Consider the following 26979-nt stretch of genomic DNA (forward strand, 5'->3'; position numbering starts at 1 on the left):
GTACCGTCCTTTTCAACGGTGCGCTTGGCGCATGAAGACATCACAATGGCGTCCTGCAAACGCTTTTGTTTTAGTAGTTCTATATCTCCGGTCATGTTTTTATTCGTTATAGGTGTTAAAGACATCATAAGGTAGTTAATTTAAACCGACTTATAGCAGTTTATAGCAGTTTATTGCGATTTTCCTGGATTTCAATGTGACGCGCGTTCAGGAGTTGAACTCCTCTCCAGTGGGTGGCTAACGTTAGCGGCTAATTCGACAGGACAAGAGGACATCTTTCAGCCAAAAGACGATTGTTTTGAAGAAAGGACACCTTGTCCAAGATTCTGATGGAAGCTCAGCTAATAGTAAGCAGTCTTTATGCTGTTAATTCATTGTTCTGTTGAAAAAAGTAAAATGCATGAGACGCCATTTCTTGCAGTGTAGCATTGTGTTATCGCAGCCTGTATTGCGCAGTAACGTTCATTTTAAAAATGTAATTCAGCGATTGCATTAAGAACTAATTTGTCTTTCAATTGCTGTCCAACCTGTATTTTTTTTTGTCAAGTTTATGGATAGTTTTCGATAAGAATAGGTGGCTTTCCAAGATGGTGCCGGACAGATTGCTTGAGCTTTTGGCTACTTTTCTCATTGTATAAGCACAATTTGTGCCGCTAAATATGCACATTTTCGCACATGATGTTACAGGACTGTCATCTGAAGAATTCTGAGAAGGTTAGTGAAAAAATTAATATATTTTGGTGGTTTATACGTTATCGCTATTTTTGCCTTGAATCAATGCTGGTGTGATGTTTGCTATTGTGGTAAGCTAATATAACGCTATATTGTGTTTTCGCTGTAAAACACTTAGAAAATCTGAAATATTGGCTGGATTCAGACGATCTGTGTCTTTCATCTGCTGTACGCTGTGTATTTTTAAGAAATGTTTTATGATGAGTAATTAGCTAATACACGATGGTCTCTGTAGTTATTCTAGTCGTTTTAGTGAGAGTTGTGATGGGGGCTGCAATAGTAAACTCTGATTTATACCTGAAATATGCACATTTTTCTAACAAAACCTATGCTATACAATAAATATGTTATCAGACTGTCATCTGATGAGGTTGTTTCTTGGTTAGTGGCTATTTATATCTTTATTTGGTCGAATTTGTGATAGCTGCTGATGGAGTAAAGAAAATGGTGGAGTATGGAAGTGGTGTCTTTTGCTAACGTGGTTAGCTAATAGATTTACATATTATGTCTTCCCTGTAAAACATTTTAAAAATCAGAAATGATGGCTTTATTCACAAGATGTGTATCTTTCATTTGGTGTCTTGGACTTGTGATTTCATGAACATTTTATTATATGATATCCCTGTGGCTTTAGGCTAGGCTATGCTAGTCAGCTTTTGTGATGGGGGTGCTCCCGGATCCGGGTTTGGTAGGCGTTAGAGGTTAACCATATCTACATGTACATCAGCCTGACTAACCGGTGTCTGTATGTAGCCTTGCTACTTTTATAGCCTCTCTACTGTTATTCACGGTCTTTTAACTGTTGTTTTTATTTATTTTCTTACCTATTGTTCACCAAATACCTTTTCTTACATTATTGGTTAGGGTTAGGGTTAGGGTTAGGGTTAGGCCTGTAAGTAAGCATTTCACTGTAAGGTCTACACCTGTTGTATTTGGCGCACGTGTACTTGGCGCACGTGTACAAATATTCTTTCATTTGATTTGACACAATGTCCCTAAAAACGTCCTCGGGACATCCATGGGACCAACCGGGAAGTAGACAAACCCTCCAGAGGTCCATGACATAACATCCTGACAACTTTAGGCGACCATTTTGTGATGTCCCGGGGATGTCCTTACGACTCATCATTGTTTACAGGGAAGGTATTGTTCTATTGAAGAGATCCTATGAAAGATGAGATATTCTATGGAGCCTGAATATCATTTGCTGTTTTCATTTTATTGTTGTATTATGTAAGGGCTCACTGGGGAGTTTTGATTCCGAAACGATTCTTCAAACGTGCGGAATAAAATGTTATCATAAACCCATTCACTGTTGGTGAACACTTTAGACCGGCCGTACAACAGGCCCCAAGTTCAGTGGGGATAAATAACCCGTGGTCTATTTCTGCCTGCAAAGGATCTAGATGTGAAGTATGATATATGTCATGCCATCTGCTTATCAGCCCTTTCCAGAGAGGAATCTGGTTTTAGCATGGCGCAAAATGAAGGTCAGGTAGTACCTCTTAACAAATCATAGAGGGGATTTTGGATCTCGCCAAACCTGATACGCCATATACAGTATCTGATAAGTGAAGCTGAAATGCATCACCAAAACGGATTACCCTCAGATAGCCCACTGTGCACTGCTATCCAGTGCATGCTGGGTAAATAGGTGTGTGGATGTTTATGGCTAAGGCTGTTATTAAAAACAATTAGCAGGGATTATAGGCAGACACTTGTCCCCTTCTTTGCATTGAAGTAAATGAGTCCACAAGGAATGAACATTCAATGTAAGAAAACCTTAATAAATGGGGTGTACTCCATTTAAGGAATTGATTCTATCTGCCAGATAGATGCATCTCGTAGCAAAAGCATATCTAGTAACACTATCCTATCAAAATAAGCTTACAAAGCTAAAATATAATTGTTGCATACTGTAAGTGCTGAATGAGGTAAGTACACTGGGAAATGTACTTTGTGCCATGCAGCGAAACACAAATCCATCACCAGTATTCATGTTCTTCCTCCAACCTCATCCTCAATGTGTACCCACAACTCACCAGTGGTGTAAAAATACTTTAAAGTAGTACTTAAGTAGCTATTGGGGGTATCTTTACTATACTATTTATATTTTTGACAACTTTTACTTTTACTTCACTACATTCATAAAGAAAATAATGTACTTATTACTCCATACATTTTCCCTGAAACCCAAAAGTACTTGTTACATTTTGAATGCTTAGCAGGACAGGAAAATGGTCCAATTCACACACTTATCAAGAGATTTATCTGGTGGACTCGCTAAACACAAATGCTTCCTTTGTAAATTATTTCTGAGTGTTGGAGTGTGCCCCTGGCTATCCGTAAATTATAAAACAAAAAAACAGTGCCGTCTGGTTTGCCTAAAATAAGTTATTTGAAATCATTTATACTTTTGCTTTAGATACTTAAGTACATTTTAGCAATTACATTTACTTTTGATACTGAAGTATATTTAAAACCAAATACCTTTAGACTTTTACTCAAGTAGGGTGATTTACTACTTTCACTTGAGTCCTTTTCTGTTAAGGTATCTTTACTTGTACTTAAGTATGACAATTGGGTACCTTTTCCACCACTGCAACTTACTGAAAAAATCCCCCATCCTTATAGAAACACTTCTTCCCTGGGTGTGCTCAAGAGCTCTGCCATGGATGATTTAAAGCCTCCAGTCACTGCAGGGAGAGGGAGAGGGGAAATCTCTGCTGCTGCGCAAAGATACAAGGGATGAAAAAAAGCAGCCTTTCATAATCTGGCACATGATTTCGATTGGACTTTCCAGAGTTTCAGATTACAATTCTGCTGAGTTGAAAGTGCCTGAAAAGGACTAACGATGAGGAGATGTGTGAACAAATGTAAGCTCAAGAGGGCTGCAATGTGTTATGCAACTGCAATGCACAGTGATTATGATTATTCATCTGACTCACTACATCTAAAAGTGAATTTAAGGACATTGGTATCTGGCTCATAAAATGACACCTCAGAAATCCAATAGTACTCTGTTAGTTTCCATTTTATGCTGCATAAAATCAGATGAAATTGTGGTGGAAATTAAGTACCCACAGAGTCACAATACATACATCAATGATGAAGCCAAACCTACTTTAATAGATGATCTCATTTTCGTTCCAACACGACTGAGAGCCTGTGAGTGTCTTCTGATGTTTTAAAGCCTGCTTTGGTCAGAATGACCCAGTATTTGTGCTTTGGTCAGAATGTATTTGCAATGATCAGTATTCAGGTGATGTGGACGTGTAGCATATGTTGAACCATACTGTATGCTTGCAGTACAGTGCAAGTTGTTAGAATGCACTGCTGCAAGGCCCAGGAGTAACAAAATACACATCCTGAATAGCAAAAGAGTGAACATTTCATTAAAACTGCTTTAGCCTCACTCATTTAAAGAAAAAATGGAAAGTTCCAAGACCAACAAGCTGAGCTTCAAGACATACACAAACATAAATTAAGACATTTCTGAGCAACTGCTATTTTTGGTGCCTGGGATGTGATAATTTGATGTCCGCTGGGGGAAAAAACTGCCAAAAATGAAGATGTTATACCATTGCTGAATGTGATACAAAATGTATAATGATCTAGTGGACCAAATGCTAATAAATTATATAATGCTAATACCTATCTCTGTATTTCTATAAATTAATCTTTAGAGATTAATCAAGATTAATTAATCATTTTGTTGACTAAACTTTAGAGAAAATAATAGGTACATGTTATTCTCCTCATTTGTAGCATATTCTGATAACACATGCATCATTTATGTCAAAACCTTTGTTGTGCAAGATATATTGTACTTGAATCCAATCAGCAAACTACATATTATGAGTTTAGGATTAAGTTATCAAATGCTTCAGTGATGGAAAGTTAACAACTGGATAAGACATTCTCTCATTTGAAATAGATGCAATCATTAAAAAAGCAAATGAGGTGGGTTTCAAAACAGGGCTAATAAGCTTTCCCCATCACAAGTATTTGTTATTATTTACAAAGTGCTGGCCAAGAGAGAATATTGGATTGGGAAAATGAGAGAAATGGCAAGTCGTTTGTTCATTAGAGATGGTGTCATGTGCAGTGGTACATCAACCTCATGCACCCTCTGGGCCTAGTATGCAACATGATCAGATAATGAGTTGGGTGCTTGGGAGAAGGAACACCTACTGTCACCTCACTTCCAAAGAAGACATTACTCCAATTCCAGACCTACATTACCCACGTATCATTTGATTAGAGAAGCTTTACATACTGACTGAAATCATTTGATGAGAACAGCTTTCTGTGCCCATAGGGAGCAGGGTGAGTGACTTTGGAATTTTGGAAAAGCCAATGAGGAATATTGAACAGGGTGGACTTTACCACTTTGATGGACTACACCACAATTCAGTGTAAATCCCCATCTCACGACCACTTGTAAAGTTGAAATAAGGATATTTAGCTTGATGTGCTACGCCGGGTAATTCATTGTATTGTAGGTCAGACCAACCCTGGGTATTCTCTGTTTATTTCCATGCCCCACCAAATGTGCTTGTATCATTCAAGTAGGGAGGGATTGAGTTAAAAATCACAAATCGCTGTCTTTTCAATAGTTGCTACATCATGGCTCGCCTCGTCAGAAAATAGATACATGGTTTGTGGCTTACTCCGAGTCATTGCCAAGACACATAAACCTTCATGGAGTCGTTAATCATGCTTTTCCTGTAGATCCATAGCCTATCTGGGGGAGGGTCAAAGGAATGTTAGTTATTTACCTTTATTTCAACAGGGAAGTCTCATTGAGACAAAAGTCTATTTTACAAATGAGCCCTGCACCATACAAAAACAAGTATAGATAAACATACAGGCAAGTATAGATAAACATACATATTAAAATACACATTAAGATTCATAACCCAGTCAATTAAAACAAACACATTATTCATTCTAAAAATCCTGTGTCGGTTGTCTGCATTTGCCCTAGGGACTTCAAAACATCCAATCAAAACGTATTTTGGAGATTATTCCAAACATTGGGTGCAAGTAAATGAAAGGCGAATTTACTGAACTCTCTAGACACCAGAGGAGTCTCCAAAGTTAACCAACCCTGTGAACGGGTTTGATAACTTGTCATGTTAAATCTTAACAGTGATGTCAGGTAAGTGGGAAGCTTATGGAGCAGTAGTGTAATGATGTGATGTACGTGACTTTAAGCCATGGATCCAAGAGTCATGATACTATTATGATACCCTTGCATAAAGTAATAGTCTGATTATGTCAGAAATGGTCAGAATGATGTACAGTGCATTCGGAAAGCATTCAGACCCCTTGACTTTTCCCACGTTTTGTTAGGTTACAGTCTCATTCTAAAATTGAATAAAAATGACATTTATTTTTAATCTACACACGTTACCCCCTAATGACAAAGCAAAAACAGGGTTTTAGAAATGTTTGCTAATTTATTTACAAAAAATAACAACTGAAAATGTACATTTACATAAGTATTCAAACCCTTTACTCAGTACTTTGTTGAAGCGCCTTTGCCACCTTTGGTATCTTCTCTTCAGATCCTCTCAAGTTCTGTCGGGTTGGATGGGGAGCGTTGCTGTACAGCTATTTTCAGGTCTCTCCAGAGATGTTCGATCGGGTTTAAGTCCGGGCTCTGGCAGGGCCACTCAAGGACATTCAACGACGTTTCCCAAAGCCACTCCTGCGTTGTCTTGGCTGTGTGCTTAGGGTTGTTGTCCTGTTGCAAGGTGAACTTACGCCCGAGTGTGAGTTCCTGAGCGTTCTGGAGCTGGTTTACATCAAAGATCTCTCTGTACTTTGCTCCGTTCATCTTTCCCTCAATCCTAACTAGTCTCTCAGTCCCTGCCTCTGAATAACATCTCCACAGCATGATGCTGCCACCACCATGCTTCACCATAGGGATGGTACAAGGTTTCCTCCAGACATGACGCGTGGCATTCAGGCCAAAGAGTTCAATCTTGGTTTCATCAGACCAGAGAATCTTGTTTCTAATGGTCTGAGAGTCTTTAGGCCAACTCCAAGCACGCTGTCATGTGCCTTTTACTGAGGAGTGGCTTCTGTCTGGCCACTCTACCATAAAGGCCTGACCGGTGGAGTGTTGCAGAGCTCTCTCAGAGTGACCATCGAGTTCTCGGTCACCTTCCTGATCAAGGCCATTCTCCCCCGATTGCTCAGTTTGGCTGGGCGGAGAGCTCTAGGAAGAGTCTTGGTGGTTCCAAACTTCTTCCATTTAAGAATTATGGAGGCTAATGTGTTCTTGGAGACTGTCAATGCTGCAGAAATGTTTTGGTACCCTTCCAGAGATCTGTGCCTCAACACAATCCTGTCTCGGAGCTCTATGGACAATTCCTTCGATCTCATGGCTTGGTTTTTGCTCTGACTGCATTGTCAACAGTGGGACCTTAGACAGGTGTGTGCCTTTCCACATAATGTCCAATAAATTGAATTTACCTTCATTGAAGGTGGACTCCAATGAAGTTGTAGAAACATCTCAAGGATGATCAATGGAAACAGGATGCACATGAGTTCAATTTCGATTCTCATAGCAGTCTCAATACTTAATTTTAATACATTTGTAAACATTTCTAATAACCTGTTTTCACTTTGTCATTATGGGGAATTGTGTGTAGATTGCTGAGGATTTTTATGTATTTAATATATTTTTGAATAAGGCTGTAACGTAACAAAATGTGGAAAAAGTCAAGAGCACTGTATGTAATAGTAAAGATTATTCAGAGCAAAAAGGGACCAAAACTGGTAAATTGAAGAAAGAAACAATGTGAGAATGTTCTCTGTTTTGCATCTGTTTATCTTCGGTGTCACGTTCCTGACCTGTTTTCCTTTGTTATGTATTTGTTTTAGTTGGTCAGGGCGTGAGTTGGGTGGGTTGGTCTAGGTTTGTTTTTCTATGTTGGGATTTTGTGTTTGGCCTGGTATGATTCTCAATCAGAGACAGGTGTGTATCGTTTGTCCCTGATTGAGAGTCATACTAAGGCAGCCAGGGTTTCACTGGTGTTTTGTGGGTGTTTGTTCCTGTGGAGGTTTTGTTGCCACACAGGACGGTTTCGGTTTTGTCACGTTGGTTGGTTTTGTATTTTGTATTGTTTTGTTGACTTTCATTAAAAGAATGAACACTAACCACTCTGCGTTTTGGTCCACACCTTCTGTCAGCGAGGACAGCCGTAACAGAAACACCCACCAAAACAGGATCAAGCGGAGTGGTAAAGCAAGGCAGGAACAACAGCAATGGGGAAAAGAGGAATGGACTTGGGAGGAGATCCTAGACGGTAAAAGACCCTGGGCAGAGCCAGTGGAGTGTCGCCGCCCCAAAGCGGAGCTGGAGGCAGCGAAAGCGGAGAGGAGGTTGTATGAGGCTAAAGCAAGGCAGAGCGGCTGGAAGCCCGAGAGGCTCACCCAAAAATTTCTTGGGGGGGGGGCTAAAGGGGAGTGTGGCAAAGCCGGGTTGGTTACCTGAGCCAACTCCCCGGGCTTACCGTGGAGTGAGAGGGCGTTGTACTGGTCAGACACCGTGTTATGCGGTAAAGCGCACGGTGTCCCCAGTACGCGTGCTTAGCCCAGTGCGGGCTATTCCACCTTGCCGCACTGGGAGGGCTAGGTTGGGCATCGAGCCGGATGTCATGAAGCCGGCCCAACGTATCTGGCCTCCAGTACGTCTCCTCGGGCCGGCGTACATGGCACCAGCCTTACAGGTGGTGTCCCCGGTTCGCCTGCATAGCCCAGTGCGGGCTATTCCACCTCGCCGCACTGGCAGGGCTACGGGGACCATTCAACCTGGTAGGGTTGGGGAGGCTTGGTGCTCAAGAGCACGTGTCCTCCTTCACGGTCCGGTATATCCGGCGCCACCTTCCCACCCCAGCTCAGTACCACCAGTGCCTACTCCACGCACCAGGCTTCCAGTGCGTTTCCAGAGCCCTGTTCCTCCTCCACGCACTCTCCCTGTGGTGCATGTCTCCAGCCCAGTGCCTCCAGTTCCGGCACCACGCACCAGGCCTACTGTGCGCCTCAGCAGGTCAGAGTCGGCCGTCTGCCCAACGCCGCCTGCACTGCTTGCCTGCTCAGCGCTGCCCGAACTGTCTGCCTGCCCAGCGCTGCCCGTCTGTCCCGAGCCTTCAGAGTCGTCCAGCCAGGACCAGCCAGTGCCGCCCAGCCAGGACCAGCCAGTGCCGCCCAGCCAGGACCAGCCAGAGCCGTCCAGCCAGGACCAGCCAGAGCCGTCCAGCCAGGACCAGCCAGAGCCGTCCAGCCAGGACCAGCCAGAGCCGTCCAGCCAGGACCAGCCAGAGCCGTCCAGCCAGGACCAGCCAGAGCCGTCCAGCCAGGATCAGCCAGAGCCGTCCAGCCAGGATCAGCCAGAGCCGTCCAGCCAGGATCAGCCAGAGCCGTCCAGCCAGGACCTGCCAGAGCCGTCCAGTCAGGACCTGCCAGAGTCCCTCAGTCAGGACCTGCCAGAGTCCCTCAGTCAGGACCTGCCAGAGTCCCTCAGCCAGGACCTGCCAGAGTCCCTCAGCCAGGACCTGCCAGAGTCCCTCAGCCAGGACCTGCCAGAGTCCCTCAGCCAGGACCTGCCAGAGTCCCTCAGCCAGGACCTGCCAGAGTCCCTCAGCCAGGACCTGCCAGAGTCCCTCAGCCAGGACCTGCCAGAGTCCCTCAGCCCGGAGCTGCCGCCCCTTATCCCGGTGCTCCCCCTTATTCCGGTGCTGCCCCTTATCCCGATGCTGCCCCTTCATTATGGTGGGTTTAGTTGGAGGGTGGTCATTGGGAGGGGGATACGGAAGCGGGGAGTGACTATGGTGGGGTGGGGACCTCGCCCAGCGCCAGAGCCGCCACCGTGGACAGACGCCCACCCAGACCCCCCCCCCTAGACTTTGTGCTGGTGCGCCCGGAGTTCGCACCTTAAGGGGGGGGTTCTGTCACGTTCCTGACCTGTTTTCCTTTGTTATGTATTTGTTTTAGTTGGTCAGGGCGTGAGTTGGGTGGGTTGGTCTAGGTTTGTTTTTCTATGTTGGGATTTTGTGTTTGGCCTGGTATGATTCTCAATCAGAGACAGGTGTGTATCGTTTGTCCCTGATTGAGAGTCATACTAAGGCAGCCAGGGTTTCACTGGTGTTTTGTGGGTGTTTGTTCCTGTGGAGGTTTTGTTGCCACACAGGACGGTTTCGGTTTTGTCACGTTGGTTGGTTTTGTATTTTGTATTGTTTTGTTGACTTTCATTAAAAGAATGAACACTAACCACTCTGCGTTTTGGTCCACACCTCCTGTCAGCGAGGACAGCCGTAACATTCGGACTTTAATTTAGATGCTAATGAACAAAAAACCTGGAAGTCTTGATCGTATTCATAGAATATATAAAAATATACACTATATAGAAAAGTATGTGGACATCCCTTCAAGTTAGTGAATTCGGCTATATCAGCCACACCCATTGCTGACAGGTGTATAAAATCGAGCACACAGCCATGCAATCTCCATAGACAAACGTTGGCAGTAGAATGGCCCGTACTAAAGAGCTCAGTGGCTTTCAACGTGGCACTGTCATAGGATGCCACCTTTCCAACAAGTCAGTTGGTCAAATGTCTGCCCTTCTAGAGCTAACCCGGTGAACTGTAAGTGCTGTTATTGTGAAGTGGAAACATCTAAGAGCAGCAACGCGTCAGCCGCAAAGTGGTAGGACACACAAACTCACAGAACGGGACCGCCAAGTGCTGAAGCGTGTAAAAATCGTCTGTCCTTGGTTGCAACACCTACTACTGGTGTTCACATTCCTATTGGTCATGTAGTATATATATACACACTGCTCAAAAAAATAAAGGGAACACTTAAACAACACAATGTAACTCCAAGTCAATCACACTTCTGTGAAATCAAACTGTCCACTTAGGAAGCAACACTGATTGACAATAAATTTCACATGCTGTTGTGCAAGTGGAATAGACAAAAGGTGGAAATTATAGGCAATTAGTAAGACACCCCCAAAAAAGGAATGGTTCTCCCCCCCCCTACAATTACAGGTGCAGAAGGCTGAGGCAGTATGTGGCCAGGCACCAGTCCCACTTCAGGTTGGTCACATTTGATCTGGTCATAGGTCAAAATACTTTCACTGTCCTGGAATTCACCTAACAACCATTGATAATGTTCTCATGACTTGGACTCGAGTCAGACTCGAGTCACAAATATGATGGCTTGCAACTCGACTTTGACTTCAACACCAATGACTCGTGACTTAACATGGACTTGAGCCTTATGACTCGACCTGACTTGATACACTCCCCAAGGCCAAATCTTAAAAATTATGCTATTAAAAAAAGTGGGCAGCGCATCAACTCTTCATTTAACGGATTACAGTTTGAATCGGACAGCAGCCAATCAAGTTGTGCCAGCTGACAAAAAGTTGCGCGTGGTTGTGCAGAGGAACGTCGGCGGGTGAATTCAGATGGAGCCCTTGGAAAGATGATACCCCAAATTATTATTTTCGGATATAAAGACCATGCTAAGGTCAACAGAAAACAGACTGCAACTTGCAAAACATGCGGGAAGAAAATTACAAACGGAGGAGCAACAACTTCCAACTTTGTTCGACATTTGAAGCTGCACAAAGAACGGTAGGTCGTGGCTAGTATAGCCGACAGCTATATATAACTTTGTTAGTGCAGCATGTAGGCTAACGTAACATTAAATCAATGAGCCTCCACACAGTCAGTCATTGCACTCAAGATTGAGCTACAACTGGCTAGTGCTAAGACTTGAGACTTACTTGTGACTTGTAAAACAATTACTTGGTCCCACCTCTGGTTCTCAGTGCTGTGTGTATCAACTCTACCTCGTAGAGACGGTTTGGAGAGATGATGCACATCTCTCCTGGTTTGGAGTGTCATACACTCCACCCCTCCTGCCATCTGACTGCACCTGTTCATAATCTGTAATACATTACATACACCGAAGGGACTTCCTCACCCACTGGAAACTTGAAGACAGAACCTCACTCAAAGAGCTGTGCATGTCAGAAATACAGTGTAGACATTTTTAATGTTGTAAATTACTATTGTAGACGGAAACGGCACATTTTTTATGGAATATCTACATAGGCGTACAGAGGCCCATTATCAGCAAACATCACTCCTGTGTTCCAATGGCACGTTGTTAGCTAATCCAAGTTTATAATTTTAAAAGGCTAATTGATCATTAGAAAAACCTTTTGCAATTGTTAGCACAGCTGAAAACTGTAGATCTGATTAAAGAAGCAACAAAACTGGCCTTCTTTAGACTAGTTGAGTATCTGGAGCGTCACCATTTGTGGGTTCGATTACAGGCTCAAAATGGCCAGAATCAAATAACTTTCTTCTGGAACTCGTCAGTCTATTCTTGTTCTGAGAATTGAAGGCTATTCCATGTGAGAAACTGCCAAGGAACTGAAGATCTCGTACAACTCTGTGTACTACTCCCTTCACAGAACAGCACAAACTGGACCTAACCAGAATCGAAAGAGGAGTGGGAGGCCCCGGTGCACAACTGAGCAAGAGGACAAGTACATTAGAGTGTCTAGTTTGAGAAACAGACGCCTCACAAGTCCTCAAATTACAGCTTCATTAAAAAGTATCCGCAAATCACCAGTCTCAACATCAACAGTGAAGAGGTGACATCAGGATGCTGGCCTTCTGGCAGAGTTGCAAAGAAAAATCCATATCTCAGACTGGCAAATAAATAGAAAAGATTAAGACGGGCAAAATAACACAGACCCTGGACAGAGGAAGATTGGAAAAAAGTGTTATGGACAGACAAATCTCAGTTTGAGGTGTTCGGATCACAAAGAAGAACATTTGTGAGACGCAGAAAAAATGAAAACATGCTGGAGGGGTGCTTGACACCATCTGTCAAGGATGGTGGAGGTAATGTGATGGTCTGGGGGTGCTTTGGTAGTGGTAAAGTGGGAAATTTGTACAGGGTAAAAGGGATCTTGAAGGAGGAAGGCTTACACTCTATTTTGCAACGCCATGCCATACCCTGTGGACGGCGCTTAATTCAAGCCAATTTCCTCCCTCAACAGGACAATGACCCAAAGCATAGCTCCAAACTATGAAATAACTATTTAGGGAAGAAGCAGTCAGCTGGTATTCTGTCTATAATGGAATGGCCAGCACAGTCACCGGATCTCAACCCTATTGAGCTGTTGTGGGAGCAGCTTGACCGTATGGTACGTCAGAAGTGCCCATCAAGCCAATCCAATTTATGGGAAGTGCTTCAGGAAGCATGGGATGAAATCTCTTCAGTTTACCTCAACAAATAGACAACTAGAATGCCAAAGGTCTGCAAGGCTGTAATTGCTGCAAATGGAGGATTCTTTGAAGAAAGCAAAGTTTGAACTTCAATTAAAAATAATTATTTATAACCTTGTCAACTTCTTGACTATATTTCATATTAATTTTGCAACTAATTTCATGTATGTTTTCATGGAAAACAAGGACATTTCTAAGTGACCCCAAACTGCTGAACGGTAGTGTATATGTTTAAACCATTTTGAATTTGAACATTTACACATTTTCTACTACTTATCAACTAATTTTAACATCCCAGTGTAGTCAAAAACATGTGTTTTATATATTTTTCAACAGTATGAATTCGGAATAATACTGTGAAATTGTGAAAAGGATGATAATGCCCTTTTTAGTGTAAGAGTTGTTGGAAAAGGCCACCTGAAATGTTGACCTGTTTTGGTGGGATGGAGACAAATCAAGTGACAAATCAAATTTGTCATATGCGGCGAATACAACAGGTATATCAACCTTACAATGAAATGCTTACTTACAAGCCCTTAATCAACAATACAGTTAAAGAAATAGAGTTGATAAAATATTTACTGAATAAACTAAAGTAAAATGAATATAATCAATCAAAAAGTAACACAATATATGTACATAACAATAACGAGGCTATATACAGGGGGTACTAGTACCGAGTCAATGTGCGGGGGTACAGGATAGTCGAGGTAATTTGTAAAGTTACTATTCATAGATAATAAACAGCGAGTAGCAGCAGTGTAAAAACACAGGGGGGAGGGGGTTTAGGGAGGTTCAATGTAGTCCGGGAAGCTAGTTGATTAGTTGTTCAGCAGTCTTATGGCTTGGGGGTAGAAGCTGTTAAGGAGCCTTTTGGTCCTAGACTTGGCGCTCCGGGACCGCTTCCCGTGCGGTAGCAGAGAGAACAGTCTATGGCTTGGGTGACTGGAGTCTTTGACAATTTGGTAAATGAATTAATAGACCAATAAGAAAGACAGTTCCAAACTCTGCCAATAACAGCTAGCTTTCCGTTTTCCCCTCCCCAATCAGACCACTCTCAGACAGCCCTAGAACAATTCCTGCTTGAGAAATTGCTCTTTACTAAGAAGCTATTTTTGTTTATTTTTGACCATTTTAATTGAAAACAATCACAGAAATTGCTACCCATAAATGATTTGATATTGAGATAAAAATGGCTGCATTAACATTTCGGTGCATACTGTCGCGGTACTCAAACAAGACAGAGTGATATACAAGTACTGGACCGACCATTTAATATCATTGCCACAGCCATGCGGTGTCATACTGTACTGTCACTAACCTATAGGAAGAGGTCAACTGTAGAGCACATTTCACAAATCTCATGTAGAAAACATTAGCCAATGTGTTGTCTGCAAAAAAAAGGTAATTAACACTTTTATTGACATTTCAGTGTTGTTTAAGAAGGCAAAGTGTCGTGGGCCTGGGCTGCCACGACCATGCAATTGACTTTGTATATTAGATAGTCGCGTTGACCATTTTTACTTTAACTTTCATAATTTGAGCATGTCATTTGAGACCAAGCAAGAATGCAGTCCTAAATGAGCATCAATGGTATTACAAGGGAATCATTCAATCGTTTAATCTACATGTTTCGATGAGGTTTAGCATCAATCGTTTCCTGTTTGACATCTCTAAATGACAACAAATGTGATACCCTACATGGACCATTCCCCCACTCCTCCTTTGTGGAGCTGACAGAAGATAATTATACATCTTCAACCTAATTAACAGACATGGTTAAATGAGTTGGAGGCTACCTGTTGCCAGGAATCTAAAACAATTGCCTATGCCAAGCTGCTCAGCTAGGGCACTGCAAACAAAATACTAAAAAATAAAATGTGGAACTTGGAACAAAACAAGAACAATGGGACGTCGAGTTCATTTATCTCCACAATTGATAGCACTGGTGTTGCGTTGGACCATGAAATTGTCATTTGTTCTGCAAGCATTACATAAAATGGGAGTTCGGGGCTATGTGTTGTCAGAGAGCAGGATTTTACTTGCAATTTGACAAAATCCCCATGGAGATCTATTTCAAGTAAAAATGGAAGGGATGCAGGAGAGTACATGCTCATACAGAGCCACGTCTCCAGAATGGAACATGAAACGATTGGCAAATCCATGATGCAGGATGAAAAACGCTGGATAGCGCTGATTAGATTTACCATGCAATGTCACTCGCCATGTGCGTCTGTGCATGTGTGTGTGTGTATGCGAGCGGGGTGTGAGTGTGTGTGCAAACAGTATTAAGCAAAATAATGTAACCGACGTGAGAGATTACATTCTGCGACTTGCTTAAAACCATAAGAGAGGGAGAAAAGACGGCCTGGCAAAGGGATTATTCCGAGCTGTAATTTGAAAGCAACAGAAGGAGAGTGGAAAAACACCTGCCACATCGACAGCAACAGGTTAGAGAGGCGGCGGCAGCAGAGCCCGGCTGCTTCTGGAAGGAGAGAAACGGAGACAGAGCCACTGCACAGAGCAAACAACAAACTAACAGGGTCCTTTCACTGACATCCTGCCCTTCATGCAGACTGTACTTAGCTAGCATAGGGGGAGGGATGAAGAAGCCAGAGTAAAGCCATCAGCAAAAGGAAACGCATCGGTCCCAGAGCCATATGTAACAGTCACTTATATGATGCCACTACGCTCCAAAGGAGAGAGAGTAAAAGAGGTGGGGGTGTGCAATGAGACGGATGAGCTGTTTACATTGACAGGAAGAAAATAAAACAGAAACAAAACAGAACCAATCCTGAGAAACCAAAATGAACTGCAAGTAAAAGCACATACAGTGAAGCTGTACCCCAGCAGGCATCCCAGCCAATCAAGAGAGAGGAATTGGAGATGGAGGAGAGGTTTTTAGGTTAGTGTGGAGTGGATCCCTTTGCTGGTTTACGTACAGCACGGTGACATATACTGACCTGAGCGGGAGACAGCACTAGTTGCGGTGGGTTCAATAATTGCTACAGGAAAAAAAGGGGGAAAGAAGGAAAAAAGAGGACATTCATGTATTATTAACAGAATGGAGACACAAAAGAAAATAATAATCCACATTCAAGGACAAAGGACAGGGAATGAAGACAGAACTACCCATGCCTGAGGTCTGTCGTTTCTGTGGTAAGCTGTAAACTAAACATGCTTTTCAACGACATATCCCTTCCCTTAGGTCTGAATGGTAAAGGCCACTGCTGAGCTTCTCAAAATGTTCTTCGACTGAGTCCATATGGCGCTCATCAAACTTCCTTGCCCTGAGATTTTAAACTACTGACCGCCTCTCGCTTTGATGCGTGGAATCAAACTTGGCTCAATTAACAATCATAATTACATCTGCACCTTGTTGGCAGCCGTTTAATCATATTGACGTCGTTTGATTTTCACTTTAATATCACAAAACTCTCCCCATTTCTTGTTCTCCTTTTTTTGGAGTCTGCCTGAAGAATGAGGAGTGAGAGAGAAAAAAAATCCTCTTTGATCCCTCTGAGGGGGAAGTGAATCCCAATCTGATTACCTTATGAACTCATTTCAAACTGAGCGGGCGGTGGCATTTGGGGAATCGAATAATGTGACATCCTGAAATGTCCACATCCACCATCTTGGAAAAACAGTCATACCCGATGTGTCTATTAAAGGTCTTCCTCTTTCTAAATTTCAAACGTTCATATTTACATAACTATACGAAAAATCCATGTATTTTGTGTCGTTTTCGGCATGAAAGGTCCTATGCAGCCGTTTTTATCTCAATATCAAACCATTTCTGGGTAACAATTAAGTAACTTGCTGTGATTGGTCTACTACACTAGCTTTCCTACATACCTAACTTTGCTGTTAAAATATAAAAACATGAGATACCAAACCCATTCACAGGCTTGGTTAACTCTTGATGTTCCTTGGGTCTCCACCAAACTAGGCAAATACACTTTTAGTTTTAAAGCACCTCATTGCTGGAACTACAAAATACATTACAATTGGATGTTCTGGTGCCGCTAAAGCAATTTAAAATATTGATTGGGGACTTTCTTACTGATTAATGTAATAGTTTTTCTTGAAAAAAATTGTGTTGTGCTGTATTTGACTTGTTCTATATTGTTTTCCATTTTTTATTTTGTCTTATTAAATTGTATATGTAGGACTCTGTTGTGAAAGAGACCCTGGTCTCAATAGTGACTCAATTGTGACTCAATCCTCTCCCAGACAAAAATTGCTTTTTTTTGGTTGATAGGACTGTTTGGTAGAGGTTTGAGTGGGGAGGGGAAAACTGAAAATGTGCTGTTACTGGCAGGGAGGTTTGGAACGCCCTTACTTATTGGTCTATTAAGTAATTTACTGCATGGTGATGTTACCATGGAAAGCCAAAACTCCCTCCCACCAAAACAGGCATTAATTTATTTTATTTTCATTCATTTCTTTTCATTCATGTCTTTTCAAACAGCTCTTACACTAAATTTCACAGTATTATTCCAACCTCATAGTGTGAAATTATATATAAAACACAGGAAATTGTGTTTTTGACTGCACTGGGCCTTTAAACATTGTACATACCAGTTTATTGATGCCAATGGTTGAAGCTTTGCAGTGCTGTTAAAGTATGCTATTGTGTTAAATATATTCAACATAAAGGATCTAGTCTATCATTTCAAATATTTTTACAAAAGAAACCACGCCATAGGGTGTTTTCACACTTGCTCCATTTCAAACAATTTGTTGTGCAGTGTGAACACTCCAAAGAAACTAAGGATCTCGAGAGGTGGTCTGAGTTCGGTTCGCTTGAATTCCGCAGGTTCTCCCCAGGTTCTCTTATCATTATTCCCACACCACAAACTAGACTACTACAAAAACGTTTCCCCTGCCATAACCCCTTACATTTCCCCTTACAAAGAGAAAGGATGATGATGTGCAGGTTCGCAGAAAAAAACGGGTGCTGTTTTTGGATATTGATTAGCGATTGTCAAGGGATGCACATACATTTTTTTTGTTCAGGTTATTGGTTTGCAATATGTGATCTATATGCTATCAGGGCTTCATAATCTGTTAATTCGATTGTGGGGTTTGAATAGTCTGAAAAGACCACAACATATTTGATGAGAATCACTACATACAGTCTGAGAAAAAAAGGATCCAAAAGGCTTCTTCGGCTGTCCCCATAGGGGGACCAGTTTGGTTCCAGGTAGAACCCTTTTTTGTTCCAGGAATAACTGTTTTGGGTTACATGTAGAACCCTCTGTGAAATAGGTTCTACATGGAACTCAAAAGGGTTCTACCTGGAACCAAAATGGTTCTACCTGGAACCGAAAAGGGTTCTTCAAAGGGTTCTCCTATGGGTAGGGTTGGGTAGGTTCATTTATAAATGTTATCGATTTCAGTTACTAGTTGCCAGTCCCAAACTCAGTAACATAATCTGATTACATTCCGTTACTTTTAGATTACTTTCCCCTTAAGAGGCATCAGAACAAGACAAACATGTATGTTACCAATTGAACAACATCTATTGCAAGATAAATCAGTGTTAAAGTTTACATAGCTGTATATGGATGTTAAATTTTACTTTATCGGTTGGTTATGTAGGCTTCTTCAAATCCATCTCTTCCTACTACATAAAATACAATTAAATTATATCTTAACATTAAAAACCAAAGTCTACCAGAATTCCAGTCATTCCAAAGAAATTTATAATTTATTTTTCAACAGGACAATGACCCAACACACCTCCAGGCTGTGTGAGGGCTATTTGATCAAGAAGGAGAGTGATGGAGTGCTGCATCAGATGACCTGGACTCCACAATCACCCGACCTCAACCCAGTTGAGATGGTTTGGGATGAGTTGGCCCGCAGACTAAGGGAAAAGCAGCCAACAAGTGCTCAGCATATGTGGGAACTCTTTCAAGACTGTTGGAAAAGCATTCCAGGTGAAGCTGGTTGAGAGAATGCCAAGAGTGTGCAAAGATGTCATCAAGGCAAAAGGTGGCTACTTTGAAGAATCTCAAATATAAAATATACTTTTTTTAACACTTTTTTGGTTACTACATGATTCCATATGTGTTATTTCATAGTTTTGATGTCTTCACTATTATTCTACAAAGTAGAAAATAGTAAAAATATATATTTTTACTTGAATGAGTAGGTGTGTCTAGACTTTTGAATGGTACTGTGTATATGTATATACAGTTGAAGTCGGAAGTTACATACACCTTAGTCAAATACATTTAAACTCAGTTTTTCACAATTCCTGACATTTAATCCGAGTAAAAATTCCCTGTTTTAGGTCAGTTAGGATCACCACTTTATTTTAAGCACGTGAAATGTAAGAAAAATAGTAGAGAGAATGAATTATTTCAGCTTTTATTTCTTTCATCACATTCCCAGTGGGTCAGAAGTTTACATACACTCCATTAGTATTTGGTAGCATTGCCTTTAAATTGTTTCACTTGGGTCAAACGTTTCGGGTAGCCTTCCACAAGCTTCCCACAATAAGTTGGGTGCATTTTGGCCCATTCCTCCTGACAGAGATGGTGTAGCTGAGTCAGGTTTGTAGGCCTCCTTACTCGCACACACTTTTCAGTTCTGCCCACAAAAATTTCTATAGGATTGAGGTCAGGGCTTTGTGATGGCCACTCCAATACCTTGACTTTGGTGTCCTTAATCCATTTTGCCACAACTTTGGAAGTATGCTTGGGGTCATTGTCCAGTTGGAAGACTCATTTGCGACCAAGCTTTAACTTCCTGACTGATGTCTTGAGATGTTGCTTGAATATATTCACATACCTTTTCTTCCCCATGATGCCATCTATTTTGTGAAGTGCACCAGTCCCTCCTGCAGCAAAAAGTACCACAACAACATGATGCTGCCACAGCCGTGCTTCATGGTTGGGATGGTGTTCTTTGGCTTGCAAGCCACCCCCTTTTTTCCTCCAAACATAACGATGGTCATTATTGCCAAACAGTTCGATTTTTGTTTCATCAGACCAGAGGACATTTCTCGAAAAAGTATGATCTTTGTTCCCATGTGCAGTTGCAAAACATAGTCTGGCTTTTTTATGGCGGTTATGGAGCAGTGGCTTCTTCCTTGCTGAGCGGCCTTTCCGGTTATGTCGATATAGGACTCGTTTTACTGTGGATATAGATACTTGTGTACCTGTTTCCTCCAGCATCTTCACAAGGTCCTTTGCTGTTGTTCTGGGACTGATTTGCACTTTTCGCACCAAAGTACGTTCATCTCTAGGACACAGAACGCGTCTCCCTTCTGAGCGGTATGATGGTGTTTATACTGCGTACTATTGTTTGTACAGATGAACATGGTACCTTCAGGCGTTTGGAAATTGCTCCCAAGGATGAACCAGACTTCTGGAGGTCTATAAATTGTTTTCTGAGGTCTTGGCTGATTTCTTTTTATTTTCTCATGATGTCAAGCAAAGAGGCACTGAGTTTGAAGGTAGGCCTTGAAATACATCCACAGGTACACCTCCAATTGACTCAAATTATGTCCATTAGCCTATCAGAAGCTTGTAAAGTCATGACATAATTTTCTGGAATTTTCCAAGCTGTTTATAGGCACAGTCAACTTAATGTACGTAAACTTCTGACCCACTGGAATTGTGATACAGTAAGTGAAAAGTGAAATAATCTGTCTGTAATTATATAATTTATAAATCCAAAAATGGATGTAGATTGCCCCTTCAAGTTTGAGCATGTGTCCATTAGGCCTATGTATTTTTTTATTTTTTATTAACATGAATTAGATTGAACAATAAAATCCACAGTCTTATTTCATAGGCTGGGATCCGCACCATGCAGCTGTTGCAAGAGCATATTTTTTAATGGATGTTCACTGGTTTCAAAAACAATGATTGCTAGTCAGCATAAACTTCTTGAACTGAACCATTAAAGGGTTCAAATACACATTTAGATTTGTGAACAGCCATTCACAACAACCACTATCCGTGAGTTGCAAATAGCTAAATGAGAGAGCAGCAGGGTGATTCAAATCAATCTGCTTTGTTTGATATTAATAATAAGTGATATCGTATCGCCGTTGATGAAACCACTGCTGTCAACCTTAATTCCTAGCGTTTATTCAAGTTGGATAATCTTTGGATGCCGACATCAGTCGCACAATTGGAAGACATAGCTTGGACTGTAGCCTACAAAAGCCTATTCCTGCTCAATTCCCCTGATCAAACATACATTACATTTACATTTTACATTTAAGTCATTTAGCAGATGCTCTTATCCAGAGCGACTTACAAATTGGTGCATTCACCTTATGATATCCAGTGGAACAACCACTTTACAATAGTGCATCTAACTCTTTTAAGGGGGGGGGGGGAGTTAGAAGGATTACTTTATCCTATCCTAGGTATTCCTTAAAGAGGTGGGGTTTCAGGTGTCTCCGGAAGGTGGTGATTGACTCCGCTGACCTGGCATCGTAAGGGAGTTTGTTCCACCATTGGGGTGCCAGAGCAGCGAACAGTTTTGACTGGGCTGAGCGGGAACTGTACTTCCACAGAGGTAGGGAGGCGAGCAGGCCAGAGGTGGATGAACGCAGTGCCCTTGTTTGGGTGTAGGGCCTGATCAGAGCCTGAAGGTACGGAGGTGCCGTTCCCCTCACAGCTCCGTAGGCAAACACCATGGTCTTGTAGCGGATGCGAGCTTCAACTGGAAGCCAGTGGAGAGAGCGGAGGAGCGGGGTGACGTGAGAGAACTTGGGAAAGTTGAACACCAGACGGGCTGCGGCGTTCTGGATGAGTTGTAGGGGTTTAATGGCACAGGCAGGGAGCCCAGCCAACAGCGAGTTGCAGTAATCCAGACGGGAGATGACAAGTGCCTGGATTAGGACCTGCGCCGCTTCCTGCGTGAGGCAGGGTCGTACTCTGCGAATGTTGTAGAGCATGAACCTACAGGAACGGGTCACCGCCTTGATGTTAGTTGAGAACGACAGGGTGTTGTCCAGGATCACGCCAAGGTTCTTAGCACTCTGGGAGGAGGACACAATGGAGTTGTCAACCGTGATGGCGAGATCATGGAACGGGCAGTCCTTCCCCGGGAGGAAGAGCAGCTCCGTCTTGCCGAGGTTCAGCTTGACGTGGTGATCCGTCATCCACACTGATATGTCTGCCAGACATGCAGAGATGCGATTCACCACCTGGTTATCAGAGGGGGGAAAGGAGAAGATTAATTGTGTGTCGTCTGCATAGCAATGATAGGAGAGACCATGTGAGGATATGACAGAGCCAAGTGACTTGGTGTATAGCGAGAATAGGAGAGGGCCTAGAACAGAGCCCTGGGGGACACCAGTGGTGAGAGCACGTGGTGCGGAGACAGATTCTCGCCACGCCACCTGGTAGGAGCGACCTGTCAGGTAGGACGCAATCCAAGCGTGGGCCGCGCCGGAGATGCCCAGCTCGGAGAGGGTGGAGAGGAGGATCTGATGGTTCACAGTATCAAAGGCAGCCAATAGGTCTAGAAGGATGAGAGCAGAGGAGAGAGAGTTAGCTTTAGCAGTGCGGAGCGCCTCCGTGACACAGAGAAGAGCAGTCTCAGTTGAATGACTAGTCTTGAAACCTAACTGATTTGGATCAAGAAGGTCATTCTGAGAGAGATAGCAGGAGAGCTGGCCAAGGACGGCACGTTCAAGAGTTTTGGAGAGAAAAGAAAGAAGGGATACTGGTCTGTAGTTGTTGACATCGGAGGGATCGAGTGTAGGTTTTTTCAGAAGGGGTGCAACTCTCGCTCTCTTGAAGACGGAAGGGACGTAGCCAGCGGTCAAGGATGAGTTGATGAGCGAGGTGAGGTAAGGGAGAAGGTCTCCGGAAATGGTCTGGAGAAGAGAGGAGGGGATAGGGTCAAGTGGGCAGGTTGTTGGGCGGCCGGCCGTCACAAGACGCGAGATTTCATCTGGAGAGAGAGGCGAGAAAGAGGTCAAAGCACAGGGTAGGGCAGTGTGAGCAGAACCAGCGGTGTCGTTTGACTTAGCAAACGAGGATCGGATGTCGTCGACCTTCTTTTCAAAATGGTTGACGAAGTCATCAGCAGAGAGGGAGGAGGGGGGAGGAGGGGGAGGAGGATTCAGGAGGGAGGAGAAGGTGGCAAAGAGCTTCCTAGGGTTAGAGGCAGATGCTTGGAATTTAGAGTGGTAGAAATTGGCTTTAGCAGCAGAGACAGAAGAGGAGAATGTAGAGAGGAGGGAGTGAAAGGATGCCAGGTCCGCAGGGAGGCGAGTTTGCCCCCCATTTCCGCTTGGCTGCCCGGAGCCCTGTTCTGTGAGCTCGCAATGAGTCGTGGAGCCACGGAGCAGGAGGGGAGGACCGAGCCGGCCTGGAGGATAGGGGACATAGAGAGTCAAAGGATGCAGAAAGGGAGGAGAGGAGGGTTGAGGAGGCAGAATCAGGAGATAGGTTGGAGAAGGTTTGAGCAGAGGGAAGAGATGATAGGATGGAAGAGGAGAGAGTAGCGGGGGAGAGAGAGCGAAGGTTGGGACGGCGCGATACCATCCGAGTAGGGGCAGTGTGGGAAGTGTTGGATGAGAGCGAGAGGGAAAAGGATACAAGGTAGTGGTCGGAGACTTGGAGGGGAGTTGCAATGAGATTAGTGGAAGAACAGCATCTAGTAAAGATGAGGTCAAGCGTATTGCCTGCCTTGTGAGTAGGGGGGGAAGTGAAAGGGTGAGGTCAAAAGAGGAGAGGAGTGGAAAGAAGGAGGCAGAGAGGAATGAGTCAAAGGTAGACGTGGGGAGGTTAAAGTCACCCAGAACAGTGAGAGGTGAGCCATCCTCAGGAAAGGAACTTATCAGGGCGTCAAGCTCATTGATGAACTCTCCAAGGGATCCTGGAGGGCGATAAATGATAAGGATGTTAAGCTTGAAAGGGCTGGTAACTGTGACAGCATGGAATTCAAAGGAGGCGATAGACAGATGGGTCAGGGGAGAAAGAGAGAATGTCCACTTGGGAGAGATGAGGATCCCAGTGCCACCACCCCGCTGACCAGAAGCTCTCGCGGTGTGCAAGAACACGTGGGCAGACGAGGAGAGAGCAGTAGGAGTAGCAGTGTTATCAGTGGTAATCCATGTTTCCGTCAGTGCCAAGAAGTCGAGGGACTGGAGGGAAGCATAGGCTGAGATGAACTCTGCCTTGTTGGCCGCAGATCGGCAGTTCCAGAGGCTGCCTGAGACCTGGAACTCCACGTGGGTCGTGCGCGCTGGGACCACCAGGTTAGAGTAGCAGCGGCCACGCGGTGCATACACACTTGATGTGTCATCATAGTGGTCTCTGATTTGTGGTCAGACTCGTTCAGGTGGATCAAACTTAACCTTGTGCATTTTTTCAATGATTTGAATGTCATTGAGATTACCGAGAAGTGTCAAATATTTTTTTGACGCAAACATCCTTTCTGAATTTAAAAGCAATCCTCAAAGTAATCATCTAGTTTTACAAAAGTATCTGTAATCTGATTACAATATTTTAGCTGGTAACGTAACAGATTTCAGTTTTTGTAATCCATTATATGTAACGAATGACATGTAATCCATTACTCCCCAACCCAGCCTATGGGGACAACCGAATAAACCTTTTAGGTCCTAGATACAGATTTTTTTCTAAGAATGTAGGGTAAAAAAGCTAGTAGAATACAGGCCAGTAGAATACATTGGGTGTAAAATGTTCAATTACAGAATTATTTAATATGCAGTTAATCTTCTGCTATTTATTCTGTTACCAATAATATTTATATATTAATAGTATCTTCTGATTACAATTATTATGTGAATAAAAATGATTGTGTGAATACAAAGATAACTGAGTTATTGAGCTTTTTTATACCCCAGAGTTTAAAGAGGACTGAGATTGATTATTTTAACCCAATAAGGCTGTTTTCACATATAGTCCTCTTTAAAATAACAAATCTCAGTCCTCATTAAAGTGAACTCTGGGGTACAAAAAGGCAAAATAACTCAGTGTTCTTTGTATTCACACAATAATTGTGTATTCACATAATTGTATATTCACAGGTATACCAACTTACTTTGGAAGCTAATAGATTTAATTTCGTTAAAGGATTAGACATACTAATTATAACCAGAAAATAATAGTAACATGTAAATATTATTGACAAAATAATAAATAGCATGGGTAAGGGATAATCAACAAAGGGCTATGTTTCTCTGGAAATTAATGAACTCCGAGGAAGGTGTGTTCCACGACGCGCTAACTACGGAGTTGCATTATTTTCCAAAGAACGCATAGAGCCAAGAGTTGATTATCCCTTTTATACCATGGCTATAATTTAACACATATGCCGCTAGAAATGTGTTCATTTGCCACTAAAAATATGTTCATCTGAAGTAGCTAGCAAGTGTACTAGATAGTGAAAGCAGTTACGTTGATAACCAAACAAACAGACTTGCTAGTTTAGTTAAACAACCCATCAGTCCTAGCTTGCTATTATGAAAATTGAATTCAACAATGCCAATAATGTTTTCAATTAGAATTTTGCAATCAAAAGCAGCTCAAACATAGAACATGTAAGAATGAACTATAGCATAGTCACTTTAACCATATCTACATGTACATACTACCTCAATCAGCCTGACTAACTGGTGTCTTTATGTAGCCTCGCTACATTTATAGCCTCGCTACTGTATATAGCCTGTCTTTTTACTGTTGTTTTATTTCTTTACTTACCTGTTGTTCACCTAACACCTTTTTTGCACTATTGGTTAGAGCCTGTAAGTAAGCGTTTCACTGTAAGGTCTACACCTGTTGTATTCGGCACACGTGACAAATAAACTTTGACTGTCACGCCCTGGCCTTAGTATTCTTTGTTTTTCTTTATTATTTTAGTTAGGTCAGGGTGTGACATGGGGAATGTTTATGTTTTGTTAGTTTTGGGTGTTTATATGGTAAAGGGGTTATGGGGTGTAGTATATGGGTTTGTGTTGAGTGTAGATGTCTAGCGTTGTCTATGTATGTTTAGTTGTCTAGGAGAGTCTATGGTTACCTGAATGAGTTCCCAATTAGAGACAGCTGATTTCGGTTGTCTCTGATTGGGAGCCTTATTTAGGGTAGCCATAGGCTCTCATTGGTTGTGAGTAATTGTCTATGTAGAACGTTTGTAGCCTGTATGTATGTGCACAACGTTTGTAGCTTCACGGTCGTTTTGTTGTTTTGTTAGTTTGTATAGAGTTTTTGTGTCGTGTTCATCTTCGTGTTGTTAAATAAAAGAAGATGGCTTATTTTCCAACTGCTGCGTTTTGGTCCGTCAATCCCCCACACGATCGTGACATTGACTTGATTTGACATTAAATTATACCGTGCATTACAGGAAAATAATGCACACTAAAAAGCCCTTCAAGCCAAACAGAAACGAGTATTCAACAATGCCATGGTATAATTAAGCAATAAGACCCGGGGGGGGTGTGGTATATTGCCAGTATACCACGGCTAAGGGCTGTTCTAAGACACAACGCAACGCGGAGTATATTGGCAATATACCAGAAACACCCGAGGTGCCTTAGTGCTATTATAAACTGGTTACCAACATAATTAGAACAGTAAAAATAAATGTTTTTGTCATATCCATGATATATAGTCTGATATCCCACAGATTTCAATCAACCAGCATACAGGGCTTGAACCACGCAGTTTATAATGCAGATTAAATAATGCTGTAATTGAAAATTGTACACCTAATGTAGGCTACTGCCCCATAGGGTGGCGCATAATTGGCCCAGCGTTGTCCAGGTTTGGTTGGGGTAGACTGTCATTGTAAATAAGAATTTGTTCTTAACTGACTTGCCTAGTTAAATAAAGGTTACATTTTTAAAAATCAAGAATAAAAAGACGTAACATAGATGTTTTGATTAGCGCTATTGTGGATTCTTGGGATGTCCCTA

At 42.6% G+C, this 26979-nt stretch overlaps 1 protein-coding gene across 3 annotated transcripts in view; it reads right to left on the reverse strand.

Moving 5' to 3' along the window:
• The window catches only part of negr1 (neuronal growth regulator 1), a 403241-nt gene that overhangs the window by 80426 nt on the left and 295836 nt on the right, over window positions 1-26979 (reverse strand). Inside the window, exon 7 of one of the 3 annotated variants that reach the window (XM_055862270.1) lies at window positions 16022-16063. The exons of the other annotated variants lie outside the window; for them this stretch is intronic. Coding sequence (XP_055718245.1) covers window positions 16022-16063 — 42 coding nt within the window. The remainder of the gene's footprint in view (window positions 1-16021; window positions 16064-26979) is intronic. 3 annotated transcript variants of the gene reach the window in all.

Source organism: Salvelinus fontinalis, chromosome 14 (genome assembly GCF_029448725.1).
Source record: "Salvelinus fontinalis isolate EN_2023a chromosome 14, ASM2944872v1, whole genome shotgun sequence".
Taxonomy (NCBI): domain Eukaryota; kingdom Metazoa; phylum Chordata; class Actinopteri; order Salmoniformes; family Salmonidae; genus Salvelinus; species Salvelinus fontinalis.